Source organism: Henningerozyma blattae, chromosome 4 (genome assembly GCF_000315915.1).
Source record: "Henningerozyma blattae CBS 6284 chromosome 4, complete genome".
Classification (NCBI taxonomy): Eukaryota; Fungi; Ascomycota; class Saccharomycetes; order Saccharomycetales; family Saccharomycetaceae; genus Henningerozyma; species Henningerozyma blattae.
The window spans coordinates 848,549-866,140 of NC_020188.1; the positions used below are offsets into that span (position 1 = coordinate 848,549).

The window sequence follows — 17,592 nt, forward strand, 5'->3', positions numbered from 1 at the left end:
AATTATTTATAGTAAACGATTAAAAGTATAGAATACAATTAATGATAAGTTTATAGATATTCTCATCAAATTTAATGAGGTTTTTATAATATCATGTATCTCACTTCCTCTTGTTATTAGAAAAATGAAGCTTTACAGGAGATTTATATAGGCAACTTCCATCTATTCACAATACATGTTTGAGAAATTCTATCCAATTGTTACCCTCTTGATACCGTACAACTACTGGTATTATGTGTCGTGAAGCACTTTAATGCTAAAGCCAACTGTTGGAAAGATCACCATAAGCAGATATACGCTCACCAAGTATAGCCTTTCAAGATAATGACCTATAGTGCCTATTTGAGTCCTAGAAGAATGTATTAAATAATGAACTCGACTTGTTTTAAATTATTCATTACTTGTTCATTTTCATCACCTGTAAAAAATGACTGGATTAAAACCCCAGGAAGTAAGCTAGAAATGCAACCTGTATAAATGGACATCCTGCGAATAAAATATTCAAGCCCATACTCCAGTAAAAAGAGAACTAATTTATTTTTGCAAATGGAGAGTTAATAGCCAGTTTTTATTTCAATGAAGATCTTATATATCGAGTATATAATTGAGTTAACTTTGTACTGATTGCAAAATGACGCATTATCCCAAGAGAATCATGAATTAGTATGGCATATGTTGGATCTAATATATTACACAGTAAGTGGTACTTTTTTAAAACCTATATATCTCAAGTGTCATTTAAATATGACTTTTTTGCCATTGAATAATTTAGATAGAGAAGAGTATTTTTAAGGACAAAAATGATCTACTAAGAATGCTAAGAAACTACGGGTTACGTAAATATATATAATATAAAAACATCAAATCCTCAAATTGAAGTGTATTTTACATTTTACCACCACTCTTATTATATAGCTAAGTCAATTAAGTTTACTCTTGTTCTTTATAGCTAACCATTAAATAATAATTGTAAAATATAAATTAGACCACTATCGTTACAGTAAGGACTAAGACCCAAATATATGGACAGTTAATACTTCTACATGGTTATTGTGTTACTATAAACTAAACTGCTTCATAATTAAAGTATAAAGTAGTAAATTAATTAAATAGATTGCCAAAAAGAACTAAATTCATCACGATTTACAATTATTTCAAATTACTATAAAAAAAATTTTGTATAATGTAATAACATTATCTTTTCTTTTTAATAAATTATGCGATGCAGTTAATTAAAGGTTAATAATTACAACCTTCGTTAAGGGTTTATGTGACATGTGTTTCCCTTAAGTAGTAGATACAGGAATTTAACTAATTGGTAAATGATATATTTCAACTAAAAATTCATTTCAAAAAATTAGTAACTTTTTCAAAATATATTTCAGGAGCAATTGTAAAATTAGAAACATTTATGAAATCCATATCAATTATCTTTGAAGGGAAAAACGTATTGCCATATATTTGATCAATGCAAGGAGTAATAATTGGTGTCATGATATTTCCATTTTCAAATCGTCTATATATTTGGCCACTCCAGCCAAAACCTGTACCCTTACTGAAGATCATATCAAAATTTTTATTCAATGTATCTAGAAATTTTTGATAGCAATCATCATACGTACAAAGTACTGTATTTTTCAAAATTTCGTTGCTAAAATTACATTTAGTTAAATTAACCACGCTTAAGGCTTTAATTAACTCAGGGTCATCTGTCACAAATTTCTCTTCAAATTCTAACTGATTTAAAAGATATATTTTGAAAACTTTTAAATAATCATATCTATTCTTATACCATTTAGGTATTGATTTAGCAACCTCATGAAAAGAAAGTTGTCTATTAGGTGAAAAAAGTTTGAAATACTTCATATTAGGTCCATGGTTATTTGGTTTAATAATATTTTTTTCACTTTCTTCTTTTAAATACCTTTCAAAAAAATATTGTGATTTCCTATAGCCCTCTAAGTCATTCCAAATTAAATCATGTACTGGGTAATGCATCGGAAACTTAGGTTTCTGCATCTGATCCTTTGGAAATTGGTATTTTGCAGATTCCCTTGACATATATAGACAGTATGTTGCATTTACTAAGGCAGTCTTTAATGTTGTAAAAGGCCATTTTAATTCAAAAATACTGTATTCAGTTTCAAAACAGCCCAGTCCTGAAATTATTGAAGAGAGCTCCGCTGGCAGTAATGAAGCCTTCAAAGATAGGTTTGACAGATCCACAATGGATTCAGATGACTTTTGATCTTCTGATAATGTAGAAAATATTTGAACAAACATCTGAATATAGGATGCAGCCTTCAAGTAGTGAATAATTGGAATTCTTAAAGAAGGTTTCATATAGATATTATTTACATTTTTTACTCTTTTCAGGAACGGTGGAAGAAATCTTTCAACAATTGTGTCATCTAAGTAAAACGAGTTGACTTTTTGACCTCTTATTTGAGTTACATAGTTATCAACTTCGTACACTTTTACTTGCAGAGGATCTTGTAAGTCTCTAAGGAGTTTAGGCTTTACTCTAAATCCAAATATTGAGCGGAAAAATTGTTTTTGCATTTCGACAGTAGGATTTTCAATTAACCTATTTTGATTAATTATCTCTTGTTGTTTATCAATGAATGCAATAAATTTCTCTTCATGTAACCGAGGATCTTCAGAAAAATTCTCTTGTATGTTGGGAATTGGTTGGGAATCACTTTGATTCACTCTTGGCCTCACTCTTCTTGAAGGTGTATCACTATCCTCTCTTGAGTGTTGGATATTTTGTGAATAGTTTTGATCTCTTTGTAAATTAGACCTATGCAGTGGTTGTTGCGCATTCTGAATATTAGCATTCATATTAGAACTTTGATTCTGATTTGCGACTTCAGAATCATCAAGTACTGGATACTCTTGTCCCCCTAATATTTGTCCATTTATTATGGGATAGTTTATTATCTGCCCATTATCCCATTTTTCTTGTAATATTTGATCTTGAATAGTTAAATCAGTGGGTACCTGAATTTGTGAAATATTGCTATTTATCATTTGTTCCTCTAGTATATAGCCTGGTAAAATTCGACGATTTATTATTGGGTAATACACCACAGTTCCATCAGGCCTTTGCTGAGGTAAAATTAAATCATGAAGTGGTCCGACAATTGGATCTGCATTCCGGTTTGCTAGTTGACTTGTGTTATATTGCCTTAGATTCTGATTTGGCGCAATGTCAATATATGGATTAGAGATCCGGTTAGTTCCATTAATTTGTGGTTGAACAGTAGTTTGAGTCTGGTTGTTAGATGAGTTGGTATTTGTGAATGAAGTATTAAATAATCCTTGTAACCCTTGTTGCTGTATTGTTTGTTCTTGAAACAGATTATCATTATAGAATTGATCTGTATTTGATAGGAAATTTTCCCTTGTAACAGGAGTTGTCGCCTCTGGTGGAATAAATTCCTGAAAATTTGAGAATGGATTCATATGTTCGTTCTGAAAGTCTGCTCTTCCGAGGTAAGGATCAGATGGAGATGTGCTTAGACCCATTTTTAGTTATTTAATATTTTATTATTTAGCCAATTGATGATTTGTGGATAGCAAAAGAAATAATTTTTAACACTAAAACGCTAGCCTTTAAGTAGTTCTACTAATCTTGTTATTGTTGATTTTCATTATACCTCTCTTGATAATATATTTCTTCCTTTGATAATTCTTAAATAGCTTTTATTTTTTCTTAATTTGTGTCACATCATGGGTTTTCCTTTTTGGAAGGCAATATTAATTTAAAAAAATATTGAAAAGTTGAAAAACTGAAAACAAGTATAATAATTATAAGCCAATTTTCAAAAGCCTAATAGATATCTATACTATTAATCTATTAAAATCTAAGTAAAAACTTTTCAAAAAAAAAAAAATAAAAAAAACATATTTGGGATTCTATATAATTAATTAACGGATGATGATCCACATTTTTCTAACAAGAACTTATATCTGTTAGCCCTTTGGTAATCAAATTGTATCAATTTGGTTAAATATTCAACAATAATTGATGTATCATTTGCAGTGAGTTTTTCTATATTAATTAGAAGCTTTAAACACCAAATATTTTCTTTCCCAGAAAATTCTAATTCGTCATTATTAATCATTTCAATTTTTTCCTTCAACTCAATCAAATTGATTGCAGAAGTATAATTATTGATGAACCAATTCATGTAATACCAAATTGATTGATCTTCAGGATCTGTAAACATTGCGTTAACGATATAGTCCACTTCTTTCTCGATACTTGCTAAATCTTTGTTAGTCTTTAAAATAGTTGGCAATAACAAAGTTCTTTGATGCCATGCAGAAAAATTTGAAATATCTTTATTTATCATTGTAGTAGAATAAATGAACTGACTTTCAATATTTGTTTTATCTGTCATTTTATTAATTTCATCTGTTAGCACTCTTTTATAGTGCCAAGCATGAAAATTTCTACTATCCAAATCAAGTAATTTATATACCATTTTCAATTCATTCTCCCACGTAGCTAATCTCTCTTGTTTAGGATAGTTTTGTAAAATCCATAATCTATAATTCCAAATCCAATAAACTTTTGGATAATCCTTTAAAATTTGTAATAATAAATATAATTCATTTTGCCAAAATTTTATATCTAGTGAATCGTATAAGCTTAAGATAATCGATCTTCTATAATTCCAAATCGTATTAAACTCAGGATTTTGTTTTAGTAAAGTTTCAGTTAATTCTAAATGATTTAGGTCATAGATCTTTTCGTGTTTACCTTTTAACAAGGTATCATTCAACGATTTATATTGTTTAATCTTGATAGCATCATTTTTTCGTTTCAACTCTAATTGTTCTTTGGACCAATTGCGTCTTTTAATCCCATGCATTGTTATGTTGAATTTAACCTTTAATTTTGCAATGATTATTAAGTTTTGTAATATAATTTATAAGATTAAGCGGGTTCTTTTCTGTATTACCTATTATTATCTATTTCGGAATTTTAAGAATTTTACTTATACGGATCTATCAATATGTTCATTCCTCGATAAAAATATACTTATAAAAGCATGAAACTTTACTGATTGAGAGATCTTCCTCAAAGATGTAGATCATTGAAATTAACTTCCAATATCGAATATCGATAGTATTAGTAATACTTGAAATGTCTCAGAATAGCAAAAATAATTCTCAAGAGCTATCACTTCGAGGCTCTGCCAAAAAAATTGTGGAATTCTTTGAAATTACCCTAGGTTTTATACTATATCAGCGTGGTGTATATCCACAAGATGAATTCGTCCCAGTTACACGATATGGTATGTCTCTACTGCGTCCAGAATCGCCTGATCTAAGAAAATACATCAGGACTGTCCTACAACAAGTTCAGCGTTGGGTAGTTAAGGGTGACTGTTCCAAGCTGTTATTATGTCTTGTCGATACTGATTCAGGTTCTACCATTGAGCAATGGGCATTCGGGATAGACATATCTGAAAGTGGGAGTAATTCTAACGAAGATGAATCTGCAGATAATAGAATAAATGAGGAAGAAACTAAACAACAAATACGAGCTTTGCTGCGTCAAATTACTTCTAGTGTTTCTTTTTTACCACAGCTTGATGAGGATGCCGAGTATTCATTTTGTGTTTTATGTCATACCAATGCAAGTGGAGTTGTTCCGAAGGACTGGGGTGACGCTTCGATGTCAACGGCCATTGTTCATGGTTCCAATAAAGAGACTGTTCAATTAAGAAATTTTGCTACATCAGACCATACCATCCAAGCAAGTGTCACTTATTCATCTGGTAAATAGCAGGCTATTATTAGGAAGATTTACGTATTTTAGTATCTCTTGGCATATCGTCACTATTACGTATGAAATAGTTGATGCCTTAACTATATAGAAATATACATATATATTGCATTCTTGCATTTAAATACCCATTTCACTTAGTAATTCCCTCCAACTACTACCGACCAATGCACGCATATTACGTTCATGTTCTATAACTTGCTTTCTATTCCATGCATACACAAAAAGATCAGTAGTTCCTTCAATTTTTTGCTTGGTTTGATCTTTTTCTTTCATAGTGGTACCAGTGATACCTTCTGTATTCTTAGATTCACTCAACTCTAAATAAAAAACGCTCCAATGTTGTTTCCAAATACTAACATCCCATGAAACACCTTTTAATGCTAATGTCATTGTCCATATTAGAATATTATGGTTATTCTTCGTTAATCGTTTATATGCTTCATTATAATCCTCAGAACTATCTACCGGGGTTATAAGTAGCTTAATGAAGTTTATAATTTTTTCAATGTTATTTGTTATATGTCTATCGATTGTCTTTTTATTGTTACTATATTTTAAATAACTGTGCATTGTCTGTTTTAGTAGTTCGCAATCCAATAATAATTGTTCTCCAATGTTATTAACTTCTATACTATTCATACTAATATTTTTTAACGTAGCTGTTGATGTAGCAGTTGTACTAATTGGTCTATTACCATAAGGAGGCTTCGGAAGTAAAAGTTTGATAATATGGTAGGTAAATTCTTGACTTATCATCTCAATCAGTTTATCAAGAAAATTCCACTTATAGACTTCTCTATTGAAACCTTTTAAGATTTTATCAATTATGTTTTCATTTCTTTCTGTAACTTCGGTCTCTAAATTGTGAACTTGCATGCTTTTTCTCATTGTAACCATATATCTGCTATAATCTTCAATTAAAATCCTTTTCCAATCGACATTATCGAACTCTCTCCAAATGAATTGTAATTCACTCCCAATAATACGTTTCATTAACACTTTATTGCCCTTATTTAAAATTTCTTCATATACTTTATCCAGCTTGCTAAAAATTTTGTTACATTTGTCATTACCTGTTAATTCTTGAATTTTATCTTGCAATTGTTTGATTGTAGTATTGCAATAATCGGCAGTATTGATTAAAAGAATTGTAAATTTGATTGTTTCATCTTTATTATCAATGGCTACATTATCAGGTATTAGTATTGGGTATAAAATTTTATTACAGTATTCAATCAACCATTTACAAAAAAGCCTGCTCATTTCTTTTATCAGATTTTCATTTTCTTTACCTTTATTGTTTGTGTTTATAGAATTTGTTTCGCCTGTTAGCTCAATTGTTTGTCTTAAGATGTTACGGTAGTTACGAAATAAATCAGCGCTAGAGGGAACTACAGTATAATTCTCTTGGTTTTCATCAGAATCACTCGAGGTGCCCATACGTAAATACTTTAGCATATTGTCTTTCATAATTTTATCTTGATATTGAATCCATAAAACTAAATAAGGTTCAAAAGTTTTTGAAATTTTGTCACATTTTAATTGTTGTGAAAATCTAACATCAATATATTTTTCAAATTCAATAGTTGTTTGCATACAATTCATAAATAGATCAATTTTTTTACTGCCTACGGTATTAGTAGACACTGAACTTGAATTTGTTGTTGAGAATTCTCTTTTTAACAAAATTTGAAGATCTTTTATTGTCTTTTCATAAAATAAAGTGGTTAGTCGAATTGACATTTTCCATTCTACTTTAAAAAATTTATTATAATCGGTATTAAACTTATTTAAAATTTTTTTAAAATAAATATATCTTCTTGATAAATTTTCCAAACTACCTGCTTCGTCATCAATTTGAAAAATTTCATTAATTTCATACATCAATTTGTTTAATATCTCATCAATTAATTTTATCTTTAAGCCTTCTTTGCTATTATTGTCTATAATTTCACAAGCACCAGATTTCAATTCTTTCTCCCAATGTGACATTGCTTCCTCACCTAAAGTAGAATTATTATTATTAATAATTTTTTTGAAGATATTCAATATATTATCAAAAATTTCTACATTTAGTTTATTAATGTTATTAATTAACTGGTTAATCATATCAATATTTTTAAACTTAATGAAATTATTTTCCATTAATGAATTCATTATCTTATATGATGAAATCATGGCAATAAATGATCTTTTATGGCTTAAAACTCTACAGTCATTATAACAATCGATTAATATTTTCAAATTCTGATAAAAATTCAAACTGGATGTTAAATTTTTTTTACTTTGATCTAATTCATTAATATTTACAGTGAAGTCGTTAATATTCGAGTTCGTACTATCACTAATTTCTCTAATTTTATTTAAATTATTAAATATTTCTTTCATCCCAATTTCGTCAGCTGACATGTTATAATTGTGATTTTCCATTAAATTCTCTTCGATCTCATTTTTCAATTTTAATCTATAATTTTTTGTTAAATTAATCAATGAATCAATATTTTCAATAGATTCTCTTTGGGCCAAAATGATTGTAATATCTTCAATTGGATCATAATCTTTTGAAGTAGAAATCATTTCGATCTTCTGAACTCTAGTGAAAAAAATGCAACTAGAATAAACTACTATTTGTATGATATAATCTGGTTCTGAATAACAATATATTCCTACATTTGTATATTTTTAATGACGGTCTTTTTAAAAACTATTAAAGGGGAATTTCAATTCTCAAACAAAATGAAGCGTTACCCGGCAAAAACTATTTTAAGTAACTATCTTAAACTTAAAGTATATATATATATTAGCTTTTTATATCAGAAACGTATTTTTAAATATTTGGATTGAAGTACATAAAACAGTTGGATTGTAAATTCTCTCTTTACCTTCTGTTTTTTTTAATTTTTGATATATTGTAAAGAAATATTTAAATTTTTTAATTATGATTGTTTTTTTTCCAAATCAAAAGCAACTTAATATAATTTGTAATTAACTTTTTCACTCAAGTTTTTCCAGTTTAATATTTAGAAGGCTAGTTAAATTTCTTGTATTGTAACAATAACTAATATTAGAACTATTTCATTAAATACAACTCAACAAAAATATCAGAATTGAATTTCATACAAAATTAAGCTACCAATAACAAACATTCAAAACAGGGTAAACAACACAACAAAGTTAAATACTCTTAGAAAAAATCATCTAGTAAACATGAATCAATGTTCTTTGTCTTTGCTGAGAATATTAATGTAAATTATTACGTGCTAAATAACAGTTATTTTACATTTTTATTCATCCAATTTTTTTTTTTAGAATTTTCATAATAATCAAGAATGGCAAAATAAAAATTTTAATATAAGAATAATTTTTATTAATAGAATTATATATTCCTATCATATGTATAATATTTGAAAATTTGTCATAAAAAAATAAATTCAGTATCAAAAGTTTAAAAAGAAATATCAATAAACAAATATTAAAAAATAAATTAACACTCGGGACAAAAAAAGAAATGCTCCGGGGAGAGGTTCGAACTCTCGACCTTCAGATTATGAGACTGACGCTTCTTACCGACTGAGCTACCGGAAGCTACGGTTTTCTATGTATTTATTGTATACCAACTTAGGAGTACGATACATTTGAATAGTAACTACCAAAACTTAACTTAACAACCTTATTAACTTAACACCAGTTAATACTTCGAACTTACGAATATAATTGTTGTTCTTTTTAAACTAAATAACTATATGAAAGAACTATAAATTTATGTCTTAAGTCTCGAAAAGCTGGCCTTTAAATACTTTTCAAAGGTCAACGCCAGCTTTTCCATTTTACTTTAATTGGACTGTTTGTAAACTTCCTTACAAGGGTAGGAGTGCACAGTTTAATTAATGCTGGCTAACTAGTAGAGATTATGCATCGAACCGATATTCACAGGTATGCAACTAGCAGTTGCTCAGTGTTATGTATAATTTCTAGTTAGCAACTTGTAGATGAGTATAAAGTCAATCTCGTCTACAACATGATTTTTTGTAATACGAGACTAACAGGACAAGGATGGTGTTTCAGAGTTCGGATGGTACTGAGATCAGTAGTTACAGGTTGTATTACACAAGATTATTGTATCTCCCCTTAGTCCTTCTCTATATAGTATATAATAGTATATTGATCTATACATGCTCCTTAGATACTTCTTTAGAGCTAGTCAGTTCTGGGTGTATAGTTACAAGATACGGTACCCTCATTGAAGCCTGGGTGTCATTCTTACTAATAGGTGTCCGAGATGAACCAGAAGTGGGTGCAGATTCAGTGGTTACAGTTGATGTTCCACGCCTACTGAATAGTTGTTTCTCAGCTGTGGTCAGCTGATCTGTCCTCTCTCGAGGCTTCTCTTGTACTGATTTCTTGTAAGTATTACGTGAAAGGCGACGGCGCTTAGACGGTTTTACAACATGATTGTGTTGATCTTGGACCAGGCACTAACCTCAGTTAGCCAACTGAAACATTCAAATTCTTATACACCCTAATGCTCTATATACTTCCAATCTAGTATATCAACTCTTCTAGATATAAAATACTTCAAGACTCGTGCATCCTACTTATCAACAATACGTTACGCATTGCTCCAATCAATACTTCAACACTGTCTTAACATACAAGGCATATTAATCACGAGCCTCATAACCAAGAGGAAAATCCTGTTGCAAAGGATATATTGTTTAAATAACATCTTGTTTTATCTCACCCCTCATGTTATGTGTTTGTCATCCAAACTTAAAATCATATATAAACCATATCAAACCATAATTCTTTAGATCTTAGTGCATGACTCTCCTCAATAATAATAAACCACTTAACAAGTCGTGTAATCATTCTATATTCTTCTTTATATTCTTTCTCTTCCTTATTTAACTTAGCATTAACTACTGCTTGAGTCATATCTCACCACTGAGCTGCTATTTCTCTTCTATTACTAACTTTATATAGTGTCTTATCTTATCCTAGACACTGTTTCTTTCTTATCTTTCTCATATCATCTCATTCTTTGTTGACCCATCTTTATCAACAATTGTTTCGTTAAAGAAACGGTATATATCTAGTAAGATATTGACATTAGTTGCTTTCCTTCAATTATCCTATTCTTTAAATGCTATTTTTTGAGATGTTGTCTAGTCTATTTTGTGTGGAATACCAGGTGAACTGAACTTAAATTTAAATTATTCTTGTAACTTCTTTTATGCTGGCAAACCTTGCGACACAAGGTATTAGAGCATCACTATATCATATATTTTTGTTATAAAATGTTCTAAGAATTACCAAATGTCTCTTGCATCTAAAAATGACTTATCAAAAAGGAGAAAGCTACAAGGGCTGGTTATATGACTACTTGTGAGATACAATAATTCACAGAAGGTAAAATCCAATAGATAGTTACTAATCAGGTTTCTAATCCTTCTAAATTATTTAGTAAAGAAGCTACCAATGTTATAATAAGCCCTCTTCATTAAGTAACTCCGTATCCATCTTATCACTTTATCCGTGACGTATGTATAGAGGGTTCTGTAACTTGATTTATGACAATATTTTTCTTATTTTAAAGTTAATGAAATTGATGATTTGATACCGTAATATCTACTTCAACCATGTACCAATGCTACAAAAAATATAACCTCCAACTAACAGTCCAAGGAGAAAGGCATAAGGAGATGAATATTTTTGCTATATAGGAGAAGATTGGTTAGAACTTGATGAATTTTTTGTAGAATTATACTAAGGAGATCAGGAAGTAATGACATCTGATAAAATTGTCTTACTAGTAGACAGGTGGGGCACAATTAGTGGAACAGACAGTTTTCCGAATAATCACATTAACAGAAGTATATAAAACTTGTAGGGAAAACACTTTTTGACCTTAATCAAAAGTAAGGGAAGAGAAGTTTAAAGACATGTTTCAATTTAACTCTACTAGAATTACGGTCAGACCTTCTAAACTGCCGTTACTTATTAAATGGTCATTAAACTAACTTCATTCATTTAAAGCTAGTAGATGATACTGTAAAGAAAGGTTACTATATAATTCTCTAGTTTTATAATATCCGAGTTTAGCTCAATCGTACCATGAGTATTTTCTCGTTATTTATTTTCTTGTCAGTGGCTTCACTCTTAGCATTGTGCCATTAATATGACTCCTCGGGTCTCCTAGAGACTCTGTCCTTTCTAGCTGTAAAACATTTCCAGGTATTCAACAAAGTCAAGTGATTTTTTTTTTATTTTTTTTTGGCAAGATTCCAATAAACGAACTATTATCTGATTGTAAAATAAATTAGATACAAAAAGGTTCAACTTTGTCTGGAAAATCAAATCTCAGTCCAAACCAATAACCTAAATAACTCAAATCAGTAAAGTTGATTATTTTTTCTCGAGACATGAAACATATGTTTAAAGTTGAAGAGCCAAAGTTGTGGCTAAAAACCACAGTTGTAGATAGCTGTGCACATTGTACCACAGTTGGAATAAGGGATAATTGGCTACAAAATAGATATATATTACAATTTCACTGACATAAATAGTTTCGAAAGATTAATAAAGTAAGCATAAGCCAACTAAAATAGGAGATTACATAAAAGTCTATCGGAACTAATTGCCAAGCAAAATATACCTTAATGTATATATTTCTACTAAACGAGTAATTGAAGTATACAAACGTATTGCTTAGCAAACGATATTATGCATCTAACCAACAACACACAGATATATTTTCTTGCCCTCCTATTATTTTGCCTATATGGCTTCTCTTAGTTACCGCCAAGTATGGCTTTGTTTGTAATGTATACGTAAAAAATTTTTTTTTGCATCTTTTCTTTTTAATATCTAACGTTTCTTTTTTATCGTTACTTGTTATCGTCGTATCTGCCACATTCGGCGATTTCTGATAGCACTGGGTCTGCCTATCGCAGTAAATCTCGTAGTCATAGGTAATGTATGCCCGGAGAAGTAAGAGCGCGCGTTTCTTGTTTTCGCGGTGAGGACAAATGACACGGTGAGTCACAACTGTCAGATATTTTAATTATTACTCATCGCTAAATGAAAAATTTCGAATGTTAAGAATGAGAAAAAAAGTATAAAAACTAATTGAAAGTGGAGGTTTTTAATTGGGCGTATTGTATAAGTATCTTAATATAGCTATTTTTTTATGGAGCAAAACAGTAAGCCAAGTTTAGTTAGTCACAACGTTCCAATCATAATCACACCCAAGATGTCACAAACTAAAGTCATATCAATAATACGGCCAGCTCCAGAATGCACCCTCGATAACAAAGTCCCTGAAGAAACCACCAGCCAATTGAACATTACAGAAACTATCTACAACATGTCAAATACCAACGTTGAAATATTGACTCAAATCGTCAAAGAATTGAGTGTTTCCATTTGTAAACCGATCCATGAATTTCTTGATAATATATTAGAGAAATTCATGTTCCCTAAATCTACAATGAAATTGACCTCAAATGATATCAACATCTTGGGCAATGCAAGAATATTGGAAATCATTTATTTGAATAGTTTGATCGACAAAAATGTATTGAATAATTACATTTATCCTATCAAAGAAGACAAATCCAATTTGATTGATTTGATCAATGTCTTACAAAGAATCCACGAGATATTAATAATGTTTCTAAATGAATTAAATCAATCGATCAATCATAACGACTTCATCAAAGAATTTCTCATTCATGAATTATTGAATTTCGAAACTATTTTCAAATCATTCAAGAAATTCGATTCCATCATGATTAAATTATTTGAATCCTTCCAATTAACCGTCAAACATATAAATATAGAATTCAGCGTCAACCAATGTCTGCTGACAGAAATTCAAACTTTTATAAAAGAAAACAAGTCAATGTACAATCAATTGATCATCAATTCAAATGGGTTTGTCGAATATTGTAAGATAAACGAAATCCCACGCACATCCTCTCTTTCTGTAAAGGCTAATATTATCAACGACCATCGCTTCAACTTATTCATTAACAAAAGAAAGGATGAGTTGCAATTAACAGCTAGAAGAATTTTTTGAATTCTTGTGGCTCATTTAATTTTATTTATTCTTAAATTTTTTTCCTTAGTATTTTTTTCCCTCACTATATATACACACACGCGCTTTATACACTTTATAATAATAACTCTAATAATAACATAACATAACATAACATAACATAACATAACATACAATAACATCGTTTAATAGTATATGATATATAACAATGGCATATCACCTAAAAATGAAAAGTATACAACCCTGGGCTCCACACACATAACCCTAGGCCTTCTCCGCGTTCTGAGCCCTCAAATGGAAATGCGCCACGACCCGCAAATACAAGCCGAATAAAATCCGCTACGGCTCCGTCTTTGCCCCTCAGTTTACCCCCACATTTAATTATCTGCAATACACCCCTCTGGGCACACTGCAGCCTGTTCTGTACCTTGGGATGACGAACCGAGATTTTCTACAGGAATGTCTGTGGACTGCGGCACAATCAATGTTCAAAGAATAAACTGTGCAAAATGACTGATCGGGACACTGTGCCCATATATGGAAACTAGGAAAATGAAGTTTGAAAAAGAAAAAATTAAAAATTAATTTTTCAATTTTTTGTTTTGAACTGGGAAAATTGAAAAAATGAAATATGGGAAAATTAAATAGGAACTCTCCCATTGAATAAAATAGAATGCAAATAGAGATGATGAATATAGAAATTTGAAAATTTGGAAACTCTGGGACAAAAAAAAAAAAAAAAAATTAAAAAACTAGAAACTAATAAATACATTTGAGTTCTTTAAAAATTACGCCAGGTACTTTAAGGCCAAGAAACAAGGATTAGAACTATATAGGATTCGGATTTGATTCTATACACAACAATTGTCAACCACTATTAGTACTCTCTACAACTTCCATTGAGACGATTTAGTGAGAGTTTCAAGAAACAGAAACACTTCCTGTCTTGATAAAATTTTTTTCTTCTATCAGATTTCATTTAAATAGGGATCTTTATCTCAATCAAATATACCTTCTACTACTACTATAGACTCTATCTTTTCCCGTTTCCCTTTCCCTTTTTTCTAATATTATTTATTTTTTTTTTCGCATTTGCATTTGCATTTTTTTTTAAATCCTTCCTTAATAGATAATCATAATAAATATTATCACGACAATAATTCAATTGTAATTGAAAGAATCTAAACGTGAGTAAAGATTGAAAACCACAGACACAGACACAGACACAGACACAGACACAGACACAGACACATACACAGACACATACACAGACACATACACACACACACATACACACACACATACACACACACACGCAAAACCCAAACCACTCATTCACATTTGTTATTTATAATGACTGATACAACAACTACTGCTGTTTCAGCCCCCAGTTCTAATATCGCCACAGCTACTAATGTCACGTCGACTAATGGACCATCCTCAAACAGAGCAGCCCCTACAAAGGCACTCAAAAGAAAGAAGAACCAGGATGGCGATGACGATGACGATCTGGAAGATAACGAAGTTCAATTGGAGGCTGCTATTAAACGAGTAGCTTTGGAAGATGAAGAGGATTTTGATTCGAGAGATAACATGAACGATACATCAAAAAATATAACTTCTGTTGTATCGAAATCTAGTACAAACACCAACACTGAAACTATTATCCATTTACGTATCTTATGCCTGGTTAGTCAGGCATCATTAGTGGTGGGACACCATGGAAGAACTATTGCCAAGATTAAACAAACCACTCAAACTAGAGTCCATGTTTCAGATAATGCTCGTGGTGTACCTGAACGTGTGGTTCATATTAGAGGGTCTTCTCAAGATGCTTCTTTTGCAGTTGGATTAATTGTTAGAGCTATATTGGGTGATAATTCAATAGTAAATGAAAATCATAATCCACATGATATGTTCCCCAACCAATCCATAATGATGACTCCACTAACTTTACATCTTTTGATCCCACATCATTTGGTAGGCTGCATCATTGGTAGAGGCGGCAACCATTTGCGTGAAATTGAAAGTTTTAGTGGAGCACGCCTATTTGCCTCGCCACAACAATTGGTTGCATCCAATGATAGATTGTTAAGTATCACAGGGAACTCAGGTTCCATTAAAATCGCTACCTATCATATTGCTGAAAGTTTATTAAACGCAAATAATCAATTGAAAAATAGAAATACCGTGTTTTATCAACCTTCCCCAATGTATTCTGTTTTAATGAACTCTACAATACACCCATTACCAAATATTAACAGCAACAACAATAACAACAACCCCACCAACAACAACATGCCAATTAACCACCCAAACTCCAATAATCAAATGCAATACCACAACAATACAAGAAGGAGCCACCTTCATAATGCCATGCTACAACAACAACAATTACCACTACCTATTCAAATCCCAATGCCTCTTCAAATGCCTCTTCAATTGCAAACTCCTCCCCCTCCTCCATCTCAATTACAAAATGGTAATAATAATATGAATAATAATAACAATAATAACAACAACAATTGGAATTATCCTCAACCTCTTAATAATTTACAAATACATTTTAATAATAATTCTTCTTCCACTACACCTACTTATATTAATAATAATAATAATAACACCACCAATAATACTAATAATAACAGTGGCTTGCCAAATTCTAATAATTCTGCTTCTAATAATCATTCATTTAATAATAATAACATTTCCTCCAATAACACTATGTCGTACAATAATAACAATATAAAATCGAAAAAGGAAACAATTCATGATAAAGACAATGGTGAACAAGATGAAGAAGAAAAGGAAGAAGAAGAAGAAAAAGAAGAAGAAGAAGAAAATGAAGCCATTCCTAGCACTCACAATAGTTCTACAAATTTAAATAATCAAATAAATTCAAATCAAAATGATAGAAATGATAAACAATTTGATAACAAAGAAAATATAAATGAGAGTTCAAGTGTAAATTATGATAATGATAATAACAATAATACAACAAATATACAAAAAAATAACTTGTACTCAGATGAAGAAGACGGTGATAATTCTTCAATTTATTCATCATCAACAAATATGAACCGTAATAATTCACAATACATTAACAATAATAGACTATTTAATCATCAACAGCAGTTTTTAAATCATAATAATAACCAACAATTGTATTATACTAATTCAAACACCCCACAATTCACTCCAAACTATATGATCCCTCATATTCAAATAATGGATAACCCTGTACCAATAATTGATAATAATTCTAACAATAGTATGAATATGAATAATATATCAACTCCATCATTAAACAACCACCCAGCTCCTAACAATGATTCATCATTTATACTTAGACAAGACATCTATATTGATGAATACTTTGTAGGTAATGTCATTGGAAAAGAAGGCAAACATATCAATTCAATCAAAGAAACCACTGGGTGTTCCATCTTTATAGATAAGCAGCCTATAAAATACATGAATAAAAGAAAAATATCTATGAGAGGCACAATTGTAGGATTGAATACCGCTATCATTTTAATTAACAATAGAATAGAGACTGATAGATTGAGCAATATTAATAGAAATAATAGTAACAGTAGCAGCAACAATAATATCAACAACTATAATGGGTGATTATATTGAATTGTTGCCTTCCATCTATTTCTCAATCTAATTTATAGTTTATGAAAATTAACCAAAAAAAAAAGAAAAACAAAAAAACAACAAA

The 17,592-nt window shown here is 30.2% G+C and overlaps 6 protein-coding genes and 1 non-coding gene across 7 annotated transcripts; 3 read left to right on the forward strand and 4 right to left on the reverse strand.

The window, feature by feature from the left end:
• Positions 1 to 1,344: 1,344 nt before the first annotated feature.
• Positions 1,345 to 3,531, reverse strand: TBLA0D03420 (uncharacterized protein; the record flags this gene model as incomplete). Its single annotated transcript, XM_004180313.1, has 1 exon — positions 1,345 to 3,531. One exon carries the CDS (start codon positions 3,529 to 3,531, stop codon positions 1,345 to 1,347), a length of 2,187 nt encoding a protein of 728 aa, XP_004180361.1.
• Positions 3,532 to 3,929: 398 nt separating this feature from the next.
• BET4 (Rab geranylgeranyltransferase BET4) lies at positions 3,930 to 4,883 on the reverse strand (the record flags this gene model as incomplete). The annotated part of the gene is made up of 1 exon (XM_004180314.1): positions 3,930 to 4,883. One exon carries the CDS (start codon positions 4,881 to 4,883, stop codon positions 3,930 to 3,932), a length of 954 nt encoding a protein of 317 aa, XP_004180362.1.
• Positions 4,884 to 5,158: 275 nt separating this feature from the next.
• MAD2 (spindle checkpoint protein MAD2) lies at positions 5,159 to 5,803 on the forward strand (the record flags this gene model as incomplete). Its single annotated transcript, XM_004180315.1, has 1 exon — positions 5,159 to 5,803. One exon carries the CDS (start codon positions 5,159 to 5,161, stop codon positions 5,801 to 5,803), a length of 645 nt encoding a protein of 214 aa, XP_004180363.1.
• Positions 5,804 to 5,923: 120 nt separating this feature from the next.
• VPS53 (Vps53p) lies at positions 5,924 to 8,383 on the reverse strand (the record flags this gene model as incomplete). Its single annotated transcript, XM_004180316.1, has 1 exon — positions 5,924 to 8,383. The coding sequence occupies one exon, from the start codon at positions 8,381 to 8,383 to the stop codon at positions 5,924 to 5,926; it is 2,460 nt and encodes an 819-aa protein (XP_004180364.1).
• A 932-nt stretch (positions 8,384 to 9,315) lies between these two features.
• Positions 9,316 to 9,391, reverse strand: TBLA0Dtrna2M. Its single transcript has one exon. It is a non-coding gene; the product is annotated as a tRNA-Met (tRNA).
• A 3,667-nt stretch (positions 9,392 to 13,058) lies between these two features.
• ARO5 (Aro5p) lies at positions 13,059 to 13,886 on the forward strand (the record flags this gene model as incomplete). Its single annotated transcript, XM_004180317.1, has 1 exon — positions 13,059 to 13,886. One exon carries the CDS (start codon positions 13,059 to 13,061, stop codon positions 13,884 to 13,886), a length of 828 nt encoding a protein of 275 aa, XP_004180365.1.
• Positions 13,887 to 15,218: 1,332 nt separating this feature from the next.
• On the forward strand, positions 15,219 to 17,498 carry PBP2 (telomere maintenance protein PBP2; the record flags this gene model as incomplete). The annotated part of the gene is made up of 1 exon (XM_004180318.1): positions 15,219 to 17,498. One exon carries the CDS (start codon positions 15,219 to 15,221, stop codon positions 17,496 to 17,498), a length of 2,280 nt encoding a protein of 759 aa, XP_004180366.1.
• Positions 17,499 to 17,592: the final 94 nt, after the last annotated feature.